This window comes from Triticum aestivum, chromosome 5B, assembly GCF_018294505.1.
Source record: "Triticum aestivum cultivar Chinese Spring chromosome 5B, IWGSC CS RefSeq v2.1, whole genome shotgun sequence".
Lineage (NCBI taxonomy): Eukaryota > Viridiplantae > Streptophyta > Magnoliopsida > Poales > Poaceae > Triticum > Triticum aestivum.
Genome location: NC_057807.1, coordinates 545,019,508 through 545,034,499, shown reverse-complemented (window position 1 = coordinate 545,034,499; position 14,992 = coordinate 545,019,508). Strand labels below are relative to the sequence as shown.

Here is a 14,992-nt window from a genome sequence, read left to right as displayed (position 1 = left end):
AGCTACCACGTGCAGAACCGGGCCAAATCGCGGGGAGAAGCTACCACGTGCAGAACCGGGCCAAATCGCGGGGAGAAGCTACCACGTGCAAAACGCTTCGCTGATCGCTAGGTGGAGTACGAAGCCAGCTTCTGAAGCAGATTTTGAGAAGTTTTGAAAGTTTGGAGGAGATCAGAACAGGCCCTTAGTTGCGATGGCCTCATGATAAGTCCTCACACTAGGACATTTGCCGTGACAAAACCACGACACGTTCCTCGCGGGTGGTGCCGATCTGAGTTAACCACATGTTCATGTTCCTGAGCTAAAGTATTGGGGGCTTTTCGCGGGTACACTGGCAGATGGATTTATTTATTTATTTGGCAAAAAGGGTAGCCCAAAAAAGGAATCCCCGTCGCCTCCTTATATCTGAAAAGTTTGAAAACAAAATGACTTTTTGAAGCCATGTACAGCACATGGAAAAAGGTAAGAGCATGGATGATGCACACATTACATATATGGAAAAGGTAGCCGTGGATGATGCATACACAGTACACGAATGAATCATACCATCAACAGTCACACAAACACCATAGCACCTCAAGCATCCGGCTTCCAGCACTGAGAGAGAACCACAGCATCTTACAAATGTTGTCAGCAAAACAGTTTCAGTAGGAATGCAAGTTGACAAATTTTCGGACTAGCAAACTACTCCTGATTGTAAAACTGCATCTTCTAACACCCTGCTGGAAAGGGGCACTGGTGCTTCCGTTATTGCATTTCGATCTTTACGGCTACACTATGCCTTCACTCTCATGGTGAAGCTAAATCAATCGACATACATTTTCCGCACATGAATGGAGTGCGATACCGGCCTTCTGTTTAGAACTCGTGCGGCGCCAGGGGAGGAGAATCACAATTCACAGGTGTTTTGATTGGCCAGTCACCCTGAACCTGAAACCCGTAAGCCAAATTGTTGAGAAGAGAACTGAAAACTAAATAGTAGTAGAAAACAAGATGAGTTACATGCAGTTCTCCTGCAAGATTTCAAAGAGAAAAAGAGTAAGGATGTCAGCAGACCGTACAAGATGGTGCTTTTCATAAGATAAAATGAAAATCCGTCTTGCAACTAAATAAGCACGCCTAAATTTTGAGAATGTATGCTAACAAAGTCGAAGCAACACCTAGCCGACTCCTCGCAGCAGGTTCATATCATCCAAGGATTAAGTTCTATAATTGTCCATTGACCCCCATAGCATAGTACCGCGAGACCTCTGATCCGTTTAATGAGGAGATTATATTTTGGCCCCCTGCGTTACCACAGTACCTGAATTCCACTATACAGTCTTGCAATGGAACTAAACATTCAGAGCATGCATTATATGTCAACAACAATCAAGCCTTCTGCTGCCTACAAGTTAGAACATCAGATCCCGGTACCGTGTTTGCGTTTATGTCAGTAAACGATACTCAAAATACACCCTCTTCTAGCAGAGCATGTATGACACTAGTTATACCAAGATTTTAGTTCTAACATGCGGTTTTTCACTTTGTTTTTGCCAATAAAATAACCCGAATGGAGTCTGTCATACATAGCAACACACGGGGACAACATTCAGCCCCGGCCAAATGGTAGAACAGCGCTGTAGAATGAGACGGTAGGTCTCGATAGGAAGGAAAGGCTTCAAAAGTTCAGCCGTTCCACAGAAATGTATTTCAGTTCAGTCAAGCTCAGAAAGTGTCTGAACCATCACAGTACTAGTACTACAGAATGAAAAGCTGCTTTAGTAGTATACGTCTGAAGCAAACACTGAAGTGAATCCAGAGACCATCTTGTTCCTAGTAGTTACCATATTGGTGCAAGAATAACCTCATGCTGCAATTTCCCATTCTATCAGTGATGATTTTCCAGGACTAGATAGAAAAGTAGCTCCAAACATAGCATGATTGCAGTAATTAACTGACAGCGATAGAGTGTAAGATGAAGCCGGAAATGCACTTCCACATACCCATATCTCACACCATACACCATTTAGGATGCTCTTGCAGCACTGAATATGAACAGCAATCTTACTGGTAAGCTGGTTTTAAGTTGGAACTAACCATTTTCGCCTTTCTTGGCAAGCGTGTCCACTTGAGACGAGCTGCCGCCGTTACCGCCGACGCACTCCTTGAGCCGCTTGGCGAAGAGCCTGGCGATCTGCAGCTGCGTCTTGGCCATGATCTCCGTCCTCCTCAGCTCCATCTCGCCCCTCTTCACCTCGGCCTCGGCCCTCATCCGCTCCGTGTCCCGGTACACCTCCAGCCTGGCCCGCTCGATCTTCACGAACGAGCTCGCCAGCAGCTCGATGCTCCTCGCGACGTCCAGCTCAGGGCCCTTCCGCTTCCTCCCCGGCGCGTCCCAGGCCTCCTCGGCGCCGTCGTCGTTCGCCTCCGCCTCCACCTCCTTGCTCCGCGGAGAGCTCACATTTGCGGCGTCGCTGTCCGCCGCCCTGCTGGTCTCCTTGTGCGTGGCCTGATCGACGGTCTTCTCGGCCTTCACGGTCGCGGAGCCGTTGGCGTCTGCGTTGAGTAGCTCGGAGAGCGCCCCGGGCGGCCCTGCGGTGTCCGGCGGCTGCTGGAGGGCGGTGTCTGCTTCGGCGTCGGCCTCCGGCTCTGCTTTCAGCGGTGCTCGCGGCTGGACGATGCCATCGTTACTCGGCTCCGGTTGCGCCTGCGGCTGGCCAGAGCAGCCGGCGGCCGGCCCCTTGAGCAGCCCGTCCATGCGGCCGAAGAAGCGCCACGACGGGCCACCGGAGGCGCTGGCTGCCCCGGCTACTCCGGCGCGCGTGGCGGCGGCCGACTCGGCCCGGTAGCGCTTCTTCATGGACTCGACCTTGTTCTTGCACTGGTTGGGGGTCTTGGCGGTGCCCCCGGCAGCGGCGCCGGGCTTGGAGGCGTGGTCGGAGGAGGAGCAGTGGGCGGAGACGTCGTGGGCGATGTCGACCCAGTCGCTCCACTTGAGCTTGGCCCGGTTGCGGAGCAGCCACTTGGCCTCGTAGGCCTCGAGCAGGCGCGAGATGCCGCTCTCGCTCCACTCGTCGCGCTTCGGCTGCTGCTGCGGCGCCGGCGCGGGCGGCGCCGCGTCGGGGAGGCCGTCCATCGAGGCCGCAGCAGAGCAGCCGGAGCCCCAAAACTGGGGACCGAGCTTAAGCAGAGGCAGGGGAGCAGTTGGACCGAGACCGTCTGACTCTGTCAGTCTGTCGGCGAGAAGATCCCTCTCCGGCACGGGGATCTGCTCAAAACCGGTGCACCAGAGCCTGAATTCTGCTCGGGAAGAAGAAGAGCTTGGCTCAATCTCTGAAGCTGGAGGCCTGCCGCGTGAGCGATCAGGGGAGGATGGTGTGTCCCTGGCCTGAAGCTGGGATCGGAAAAGATGGCGCCTTTTCCTTCCCTTTTTCCAGGGGTGACGAAAGAAGGGAATTTCGGGAGGAGCTAACTTCCCAGATGGAGCAGAAAGGGCAGGCCGGCGGTTATGATGCGGCAGCGGGTGCCGTGCCGCTGCCGGACGGACGAACAGCTGAATCCAAAGCAAGCGCTGTGTCACTCATAACCCCATGGCTAGCCGCGATCAAGGGGGAAGAGAAGCAAGAAAGCAAGTTTGGAGCGGTCAAAAGACAGCGGGGGAGCGTCGTGGAGAAGAGTCAAGGGCTAGGCCGCGGCGGCAGCGGCGGCAGGGCGAGGGGACTTGATTCGAGCTCGGAAAGAAAAGGGAGGGTGGCGGCCGGGGCCGGGGCCGGGAGGTGGGGCGGGGAAGGATCCCTCTCCTCTCCGTGGGGGGAGGGGGAAAGTGGGGGGGAGAGAGGACTCCGCCCGCCTGCCCGCGCGGCCACGGTTGCCAACTGCCGGCCGCGTGAGGTAGGCCCGCCACGGACAGCGAGGGCGGGCGGGAAGTGGAGGCGCGCGTCGCGTCGGACCGCATTAGCCGACGGGAGCGGGGGCGTGACGCGCGCGCTGACCGGATCGGCGCGGCCCGGCGGCAAAACAAAGCGGATGGATTGATTCGTCGCTGTCGCTGGCGCGTCCGGCGGGCGGGCGGTGACCCCAACCCCAACCCCAACCGTGGTGGTTGGTTGCTTCTTGCTGGGTGGGACTCCGCCCGCACCGCACCCGCACTAGCGCTAAGCCCTCCCACGCGCCGCGGTTGGTGGCGGACTGGCGTGCGTCTTCTTCTGCTCCCTTTTTCCCTCGCGGCTTGCTGGAGCACTGTTCAGGCAGTTGACTAGCCGAGCCAGCACCGGCAGCTCAGCTCCAGGGACACCACCCTATCAGCTCCGGATGTCATGCGACTAAGGCCCAGTTCTTTTGGCCAATTCTCCCATAATCTTGAGAATCAACCCTTCATCCTGCTACTCCCAAAATCTTGAACTCATATTTTTTTCTTTTACAATCCTAAATACTCCCTCCGTTCCAAAATAGATGACCCAACTTTGTACAATTAGGATTGTACAAAATATGGATACAAGATTCTGGGAGAAGCTGGGCGGAGGGTCGATTCTCAAGATTCTGGGAGAATCGCCCAAAAGAACCGGGGCTAAGAGCACCAGATACCGTAAAACGGGGCATGCGAAATAATAAACGCCGGTTTACGGGCATGGGCAATTTTTCCTGCCCGAATAGATCCCATGTAATGGGCCATCCTGATTTTTTTGTATGGGATTTTGCATACTCCATGTCGTTTTCGCCATATCTACGAGATTCACACTTGTTTTTGCTGGATCCCCTTTCCTAGACGCTGATGGAAATATGCCTTAAAGATAATAATAAAATGGTTACTATTATATTTCCTAATTCATGCTAGAATTATATTGATCGGAAACTTTGATACATGTGTGAATACATAAACAAACACCGTGTCTCTAGTGAGCTTCTAATAGACTACCTCGTTGATAAAAAATGATTAAGGTTTCCTAACCATGGACATAGTTGTCATTTGATAATGGGATCACATCATTAGGAGAATCATGTGATGGACAAGACCCATTCATTAGCTTACCATAATGATAGTTCAGTTTTATTGTTATTGCGTTCTTCATGTCAAATACATATTCCTTCGACTATGAGATTGTGCAACTCCCGAATACCGGAGGAGTGCCTTGTGTGCTATCAAACGTCACAACGTAACTGGATAATTACAAAAATGCTCTACAGGTGTCTCTGAAGGTGTCTGTTGAGTTGGTATAGATGAAGATTAGGATTTGTCACTCCGGGTATCAGAGAAGTGTCTCTGGGCCCTCTCGGTAATACACATCATAAGTTTGCAAGCAAACGTCTAAGGAGTTAGTCACGAGATGATGTATTACGGAACGAGTAAAAAGACTTGCTGGTAACGAGACTAAACTGGTATGAAGATACCGACGATCAAATCTCAGGCAAATAACATACCGATAGACAAAGGAAATTACGTATGTTCTCATAACGGTTCGACAGATAAAGATCTTCGTAGGATATGTAGGAGCCAATATGGGCATCTAGGTTCCGCTATTGGTTATTGACCAGAGAAGTGTCTCGGTCATGTCTACATAGTTCTCGAACCTATAGGGTCCGCACGCTCAACGTTCGTTGACGATATAGTATTATATGAGTCATGTGATTTGGTGACCGATTGCTGTTCGAAGTCTCGAATGAGATCACGGACATGACGAGGAGTCTCAAAATGGTCGAGAGGTAAAGATTAATATATAGGACGATGGTATTCGGACACCGGAAGTGTTCCGGAGGGTACTGGGTACATATCGGGTCACGGGAAAGGGTTCCGGGCACACCCGGCAAAAGATATGGGCCTTGTGGGCCAAGAGGGGAAACACACCAGCCACAAGGGGCTGCTGCGCCCCCCATATGGGCCGGCCAAGGTGGAGAAGGAAAGGGGAAGAAGAAAACGAAAGAAAGAGAATAGGATTCCCCCTTCCTTCCCCCTCCCGCTTCTTTCCTTCCCTCTCTGATATATATGGCAGGGGGCCGCGCGGCTTGGGAGGAGCCCAAGTAGGATTTGGTCCTACTTGTGGCGCCTCCTGGCCTCTCCCCTCCCCCTCCCACCTATATATATGTGGGGGGGGGGGGGGCGCCCCTAGCACACACCAGACAATTGCCTAGCCGTATGCGGCGCCCCCATCCACTGTTTACTCCCTCGATCATATTTTCGTAGTGCTTAGGTGAAGCCCTGCAGAGATCACTTCACCATCACCGTCACCATGCCGTCGTGCTGACGAAACTCATCTACTACCTCAATGTCTTGCTGGATCAAGAAGGCGAGGGACGTCACCGAGCTGAATGTGTGCAGAAATCGGAGGTGTCGTACGTTCGGTACTCGATCGGTGGATCGCGAAGAAAGTTCGACTACATCAACCACTTTGTGAAACGCTTCCGCTTACAGTCTATGAGGGTAAGTAGACACACTCTCCCCCTCGTTGCTATGCATCTCCATGGATAGATCATTGCGAGAGCGTAGAATTTTTGTTTTCCATGCAATGATTCCGAGCAGTGGCATCATGAGCCAGGTCTATGCGTAGATGATATGCACGAGTAGAACACAAAGAGTCGGGGGCGGTGATAGTCATACTGTTTACCACCAACGCCTTATTTTGATTCAGAGGTATTGTGGGATGAAGTGGCCCGGACCAACCTTACATGTCCACGTACCTGAGACCGGTTCCACCAACAGGCATGCAACTAGTTTTGCATAAAGGTGGGGGTGTCTGTTTCTCCTACTTTAGTTGAATCGAATTTGACTAGGGCCGGTCCTTAAAGAAGGTTAAAACAGCAAACTTGATGAAACATCGTTGTGGTTTTATGCGTAGGTAAGAACGGTTCTTGCAAGAAGCTCGTAGTAACCACGTAAAATTGCAACAACAAAGTAGACGACGTCTAACTTGTTTCTGCAGGGTATGTTGTGATGTGATATGGTCAAGACATGATGAGATATACATTATTGTATGAGATGATCATGTTTTGTAAGATATCTGGCAACTAGCAAGAGCCGTATGGTTGTCACTTTATTGTATGAAATGCATACGTCATGTAATTGCTTTACTTTATCGCTATGAGTTAACAATAGTTGTAGAAGCAAAATTTGGCGAGACGACCACAGCGCTACGATGGAGATCAAGGTGCCGAGCGGTGACGATGGAGATCATGGCGATGATTTGGATATGGAGATCAAAATCACAATATGATGGCCATATCATGTCACATAATTTGATTGCATGTGATGTTTATCTTTGATGCATCTTATTTTGCTTAGTACGATGGTAGCATTATAAGATGATCCCTTCACTAAATTTCAAGGTATAAGTGTTCTCCTTGAGTATGCACCATTGCGACAGTTCGTCGTGTTGAGACACCATGTGATGATTAGGTGTGATAGACTCTACGTGTGATAGCCTGGATTTGCCTTCTCCCTTTTTCTGGACTTTCTTTTGCATTTTCTTTGGATTTCGAGTTTTGAATCAATTCAAATGGACTTGAACACTTGGGCCTACCCTTGATCTTCACCCAAGTGATCCATCCATCCCTAGCTCATCTTTCCTTCTCTGAAAAACTCCAAAACTAACCCAAGGGATATTTTTCATAAAAGAAAAATATTCATTTTCTTCCCTAGAAATCAATTCAGATAAATATGCTCCAAAGCAACCCCTATTTTTATTGCATCTAAAATCCTGAGAAAATTCACAAATATTCTTTGGACCCTAAGACACCTCCCTGAGCAAAAATATTGCATAAATTTTTGGAATATTTTTGCTACAGAAAATCATTTCTGTTCTGGACAGAATAACCACATTACACAGCAAGTATATTTTTCCTTGATCCTTTGGGGTTGATCTTTTCTGAGCTTCATTACCTTCCTAAGTGAATGCTAAACCCGAAAGCACAACCCTTAGTTCTTACTGAATCATTCCCAGTTAACCTCACAAGTTTTTGTCCAGAAACTTGCCAGGAAGAAGTTCACTCGCACAGCTCACTTGTGACCCATCCAAACATCCAGAACAACCAAAACCACTAAGGAATACACGCCAGACATGGAGTTTGCGCTTCGCTCAGCCTGAGGCAAGAGTTCACGCGGTGACCGCGTTCGTCCAGAGGGGTTGGCATGCCGCTGACGTGCTTTGCGACGCGCCCGTGTCTCTGTTGCGCGCGTGCTCGCTGCCCCGACTACCGCACCTTGCCAAACCACGCCCCCATCATCATCTCCACCCCTTAACTCTGCCCTGGCACTCGCCGACGCCGGAGCTTGCCGCAGCGAGCACGGGCACGGCGCGGCCAAGCCAACAGTGCACTCGTGCCCCTATGCTCGTCGCGTACCTGGCTCCTGTGCTCGTTGCTGCTCGCCCACAGTTCCCGCATGAGCCACGACGTCTTCTCCCCCTCTCACTGATGCCATTCGTCATCGGGCGCCCCTCTAGAGAACTCCGGCGAGCACTCGATCCTCGCCTCGGCCTCGCCTATAAATAGAGCCCTCCCGAGCTCATTTCTCCTCACCACTGAACTCACACCACCACCACCACGCCGTAGGTAGCCGCAGCTTGGCCGGACAGGCCTCTAGCCGTCATCCCCGACCCGAGCTCGCCGGTGATCCCCTTCCAGTTCCCCCTCCCTCTCCAGAGCCACTTGAGCTCAACCGACTCCTCCGGCGTGTCCCTGGTGAACCACTGGTGCATGCTGGTGCTGTTGGAGTTGCTAGACCGGCCCTGCCTCACCGGAATCGCCAACTCCGACGAGCTCCGCCCGCTGCCACTGCTGGAGAGCTCTGTCCCGACCCCGTCCAACCAACCCTAGCCACGTTTCAGGTACATGCAGATGCACAAGAACCTCAGCTACCTATTCCCCCCCCCTCTCAAATCGGCAGCCGAGCGCTCCCCGCCAGAGAGAGCTCCGGCAACTCGTCGCTCTCCTCTGTTTCTCTCTCTCTCTCTCTTAAAAACTGATAGCGGGGGCCCACTTTCAGCCACTCAACCGCGCCTGAAGCAGTATAAGTGGTGGCGCCCCGCGGGTTTACGCCTTCGACATCACCCCCAGTTTTCTTTTTCTTTTTAATTATATTTCAGAATTTAACAAAAACTTTAACTGCTATAACTCTTTAACTACAAGTCCAAATCAGTTGATTTTTTTCTGTTGTCTAGATTTTCTGGTAATTTTCAGAAGTATTTGATGATTTTCCTTTTGTCATTTGAATTCTTTTTTCATAAGGAGAAGCTTGTCTTGAAGCTACCCAGGAGGAGTGTGAAGCTCCTCTGCACTAAGGCAAGCCACACAAACATTTTCATGGTGTCTTTGCAATATCCATGGTTTTCCAACTTGAATATATGATATTTCTTGCATATAGTTATTAAATGGATAATAATGCTTGTGTTAGTTATTTTGTCATGATCAAGATGCTTAGTTAACAAAAATGAGTGCTTGAACTAGTGAGATATAGCATAAGTAGTTGGACTAAATGATTTTGTCATGACTATGGTATGATGTGCATCGGTATTATTATTTTCATATATGCATGATGAGTTTTGTATGATAAAAGGCAACTAAAAAATATGAGTATAAATGACCAGTAAGGTAAACCAGTAAAGTTGAATAATGATTTGTGCAAGTAGGACTTTGATGAGGTTGATCTATTGTTTCTCAGTGATATGTGATGCATGTCATATGGTTGCATGAGCATGGCATATGGTAACTCGAGCATTTTTCATTTCAAGTTAAACCTGATGTTAATTGAACTTGAACATAAAGTTGATCGGGTCATGGTGCCATTGAATCGGGCTGACCAGTGCAACCACATTTGCCTTTTATGGGAAGGCCATTAGTCGGTCCATTGTCATGCCTCTTTTCGGTGCCTCCAATGAGGGAAGGTTATGGGCATGCGTTACCCTGGCCCAGTAAGCAGACATAACCTTGTGTGCCCGTTGTTATTGAGATGGTACCTTGTCCCCGTTTGGGACCGTTTTGGTTTGCCACGATGGTGGTCGTGATGCCTTTGGTAGGCACGGAGCCACCCATGACTTAGCCTAGTGGGGAGTTGGTCGGAGTGGCTGAGAGAGTGTCATGGCAATGGGAGAGTTCTGTCAGAATGTCGTTGGTCCACCCGAATGGGAGTGCGAGGCCATGGGTTCCGTGGTGTGGGTACAGTGTGCTACCTCTGCAGAGTGTATTAATCTATCGATAGCCGCGCCCACGGATAAGGGCCCAGTTCGTAAGTAAGTAACACCATGGATCAACTTTTATAAAGTAAAACTTGCACACTAAGTTATTTGCATGGCATTGGTTGAATCATGATGATGTCAGCGAGACTGGCCGTTGTGGTTTCGTTTGTGATCCGTGAATGATCCCCGTTTGGTTGCGAGGCAAGCCGTTGAACCGAGTATGGTTCCGTTTGTGATCCATGAATGATCACCATTTGGTTACGAGGTAACTAGTTGAACCGTGTATGGTTTTGTTTGTGATCTATGAATGATCACCATTTGGTTGCGAGGCAACCCGTTGGTAAGAGAGTCCGAGTGACTCAGTTCACAAGTTTGGTTTCACTGCATGAGTAGCATGTTGCTGTTTGCATTTAACTGGATTAAATGTCATAATATTGTTTGCCATTATGTTTATGCTTGTTGTGAGCTTGCACGTACATTCAATGTACTGACCTGGCATGTTATGCCAGATTTTAGGAAAGTCTAACTGGATCGGAGTGTTGCCGAGTCTATATTGTGTCCACATTGGTGTCCCTGTGCTATGGAGTCCTGCTACGTCGTTGTTCCGCTGCCGTGTAGTTGTCGTGATCGAGGCCCCTTTATGTTCACTAAATAATGTACATATTGTTCAGCCGCACCGAGTGTGCCGCTTGGTCTCGCTACTTGATGTAACATCGCAACTATGCTTCCCCTAGTCTCAATAAAGCGGTTATTTTCTGTACCAAGATGTTATGTATTGTCAGAAGACATGATCTCTGGGTTGGCAATGCAAGGTAAACCAGTTGCTCTGAGCCGGGGTGCCACAATGCTTGGTAACAGAGCCGCGCTGACTGTAGGACACACTAGACCCGACACGTTAAGTTGGATGTTAGTTAGCTTGCAAATTGAGTGTTGTTAGTGTCTGCATCTGTTTGCTGCATTGCAGGCATTGGGTTTATTGTTATTTCTAACTGGCTAATGATTGTGAGTGTAGATGGCTCCGGTGCCGTATTCGTGCCAGTTGGAGCTGATGCCATACGCTTCATCGCATCTCCTTCGTAACATATGGCGTCGACTGTACCCTCACAGCGACGACCCATCATATCGGGTGTACCGAGAGCGTCTAGCCGACTCCGTGTATGAGTATCACATCGTGGTTACTCTGCGCACCAGTTCGTCATCAGGCTCTTACACTCGTACCTCTCGGAGCGGTTATGCATCCACTGCTGCTCAAGCCGTCCAGTTTGCTACGTTCGAGATTCTTGTGGAGTTACGCCATACCGAGGTTCAGATGCAGAATCACCCAAGTTTTCGCTACTACCCATGTCTGCACGATGATGGTGGTGTCCACTTTCCTATCATTGATCCGACGTCTGATAGTGACACTAGCCACCTTTCTCGTCACTGCTAGTTATCTTCTGATTTACGAGCTAGCTCGAGAGCTGACTCGTGCTCATTCTGCTTTAGCCACCGCTAGATCCTACCCTACTCCACCTTCTATGGGATTTACTCCTTATATTGTGCCCAGTTCTAGCTCACTTGTTTCCCCAGTTACTCCCCCGAGTAGCTCAGGCACCTCGACTGTGAACCCACACAGTGCTCCTGCTGAGTGGGCGTCTCTTCTTGCTACCTCCGCAGCTCCCATGACCCCTTCTCATCCCATGCCTACCTCTAAGGGAGAGCCCTCAAGGCAGCGTCGTCGTGTTACTTTTAACCCAGAGGTCTCGGTTAACATCGTCAGTTCAGGATCTAAGTCTGACTCAGGAGAGGATCCAGCAGCACCATCAGAGTCCTAGAGCGTCTGAGTATCCGCAGTGGTCCTGTGATGTACGGATGTAGTTGTATGAGCCATGGTGTATCGTTGCATGTATGAAAGTAGACGCACCTGTCATGATGTCTATCTTTCATGTACGAGTCTATGTATAATTATGTTGGAACTTTTTATTTGTTGGCTATGTTTTTCGCTTCTTTTATTTTGCTCTTTCGGGTTTGTCGCTGGCTTTTCCTCCCATTTTTCGGATGTTGCTCATCGTGGTTGCTTTTATTGGAAAAAATAAATAGTAGGATGACGCAGGGAGGCAGCAGCACGCAGGCATGCGAGGATGTCCATGTTCGTCACTCAGCAAGACAGGCAGGACACTCCCTCGAGCCATATCCACAACCACCGCCTCCACCGCCAGATCCACCCTCCAGTGAGCAAATTATGCGTATGTTTGAAGAAAGAAGGAACAATGATCCGATTGAGTTATTAAAAAGTGTGCAGGCTATGATTGGGCAGAATGTGAATCAACACTACAAAAAAAGATACATCCATGACATTTTGGGCCGAACGAAAAAAAATTCTGTCATACTTATGACACTTCTATGACGATAATTGTGACAAAACCCGGTATCATCATAGATGTGGTGGGCTCCTACTTCCATGACAAAAAATCATGACAGAAAACGGGCTTTTCATCCTGGGTGGGCCGGAGATGCAGCTGCATGACATTCTTTGGGCCGTCCATGACAGAAAAAACCGTGGTAGAAACGAGGGCAATGAAAATTTCAGGGAGTTCCCGGTTACGGTGGGTGGTCGGGGGATGAGTGATGCGCGTTTCTCTCGTACACGTACACACGTGTGTGCGAGGCGTTGGGCTCTAACTGAACCCGACAGAGGCATTGGGCTCTAACTGAACCCGAGCGATTGCACTAGCTACGTTACTAAACCCGAGTGATTCCTTCACTACTGCTACTAACTGAAGCCGATCGAACCCTGTTGCCTCCTTCCCTTGATGAACAGTGAGCGTTGTTGGGGGTTTGGATGAACAGTTCCCGGTGGGGGGTGGATGAACAGGACCCCATGGTGTTGCCTATGGATGAACAGGACCCTGATCGAGCTGGTTGGGGGTGGATGAACAGGACCCCGTTGAGGGCTGGATGAACAGGATGACCCCATGGAGGGCTGGTTGAACAGTAGCCGGTGGAGGGCTGGAAGAACAGTAGCCCATGGAGGGGTGGTTGAACAGTAGCCCGTGGAGAGGGCTGGTTGAACAATAGCAGGTGGAGTAGCATGCGGTGGAGGCTGGATGAACAGGAGTCCGTGGATGAACAGTCGCAGGTGGAGGCTGGAGGAGGTCGACGATGGATGAACACTAACCCGTGGAGGCTGGAGGAGGTCGACGGTGGAGATGAACAGTATCATGTGGAGTCCCGTTTTGCGGTATGCCACACCCCTCCCGATGAAGAGGACCCCCGTTTCGACCGTAGCGCTCCAACACAAGTCTGTTTCGTCTGTTTTGCTGTACACCACACCCCTCCCGATCAACATGACCCCGTTTCGACCATAGGAGCTCCAACAGAAGTCTGTTTCCTCCGTTTTGTGGTACGCCAGACCCCTCCCGATGAATAGGATCCCGTTTCGACCGTGGCCGGTCGAACACAAGGCCGTTACCTCCGTTCTGTGGTATGCCAAGCCTCGTTTCCATCTGTTGTTCCGTCCAAGCCGGTTGGCTCCCACGCGTTTCGTTGCCTCCTGATGAACACGACACATTCCGTTGCCTCCCCATGAACACGACGATGATGCAGTTTCTCCGTTCCGACCCAGCCATGTACACGAGCCCTGGCCATATGTATGCACGAGTAGGCGTTTGAGACCCCTCCCGTTTGTATGTACGTGGCCGTATTTTCTTTCTTGCACTCTGGCCGCTGTACGTACATGTACATGCTACGTGCGCGCCACTACTACAACACGTGCGTGCCTCTACTACGACACGTGCGCACCTGTACATCGACTACATACACGTTTGGGACCAGAATGACAACACTACGTATGCTTCGACCAGGTGGGTCCCGACTGTCAGGCACTTCCTTGCATGCGAAGATGTAGCTGGTGGGTCCCAGCAGTCAGGGGGGGTGAATCATTTTTTTGCTCGTAATATGGGCGCACTTCCTTGCGTGCGAAGATGTAGCTGGTGGGTCCCAGCAGTCAGAGGGGAAATGTTTTTTTCACGAAATATGGTAGCCCGTCCGGTGGGTCCCTGCTGTCAGGTGGAGGAATAATTATTTTGCGCGTAATAAGGAGGCACTTCCTTGCGGCCGCCGTGGACCCAGCTGTCAGCCTCCCCACGTATAGTACTCTTCCGATGGAAGTCGTTCCTTGACCTAGTTGACCATGCCGTGCCGAGAGCACCAGGGCGATGGACGACGGCGAGGCCTAGGAAGGGGACGACGTGGAGCCGGGGAAAACACGGCAGTGGAAGCCCGCGCGGAGAGGAGTATGAGGGTTCGTTGGTTCAGCTACGATGTGAGGCTGCCGTTGCTGCAGGGCCTAGCCAGCGGTGGGAATAGTAGGGGGTGGTGAGGCCTCCGCGGTAGCACAGCCGGCCACGGGAGGCAGGAGAATGCGGCACGACCGACGCCACTTTGGGCAGCTGGAGCAAGAAGACCAGAGGTTTAAGAAGCACTACGGCCGTTGGATGGACATCGTGCGGTCACTGGAGCTATAATCATTCATATTGACTAAGTTGACAAAGCCCTCTGTCCCCGTTAACTTAGTAGGCCCACAAGTCAGCCTCCCACCAAGGTGGGTCCCAGCTAGCAGGGGAAGTATTCATTTTTTGTGCGTAATAAGGAGGCACTTCCTTGCGTGCAAAGATATAGCTGGTGGGTCCGGGCTGACAGGAGGGGGAACATTTGTTTCATGAAATACAGAGGCCGTTTCGGTGGGTCCCAGCTGTCAGGTGAATGAATCATTATTTTGCGCGTAATAAGGAGGAATTTTCTTGTGTGGGCCCCTACTGTCAGCCTCTTCCGATAGCTGTTGTTTGTTGACCATGTTGACCTCGCTG

The 14,992-nt window shown here is 50.5% G+C and overlaps 1 protein-coding gene across 1 annotated transcript; it reads right to left on the bottom strand.

The window, feature by feature from the left end:
- Nucleotides 1-455: 455 nt before the first annotated feature.
- LOC123113085 (trihelix transcription factor ASIL2) lies at nucleotides 456-4,152 on the bottom strand. Its single transcript, XM_044534213.1, has 2 exons — nucleotides 2,080-4,152; nucleotides 456-930 (listed from the first exon to the last, which is right to left on the bottom strand). The coding sequence occupies exons 1-2, from the start codon at nucleotides 3,116-3,118 to the stop codon at nucleotides 920-922; spliced, it is 1,050 nt and encodes a 349-aa protein (XP_044390148.1). The 5' UTR covers nucleotides 3,119-4,152; the 3' UTR covers nucleotides 456-919.
- Nucleotides 4,153-14,992: the final 10,840 nt, after the last annotated feature.

Coding starts and splice junctions, on each gene's coding strand:
- LOC123113085 (XM_044534213.1), bottom strand. CDS start 3,118: ATGGACGGCCTCCCCGACGCGGCGCCGCCCGCGCCGGCGCCGCAGCAG.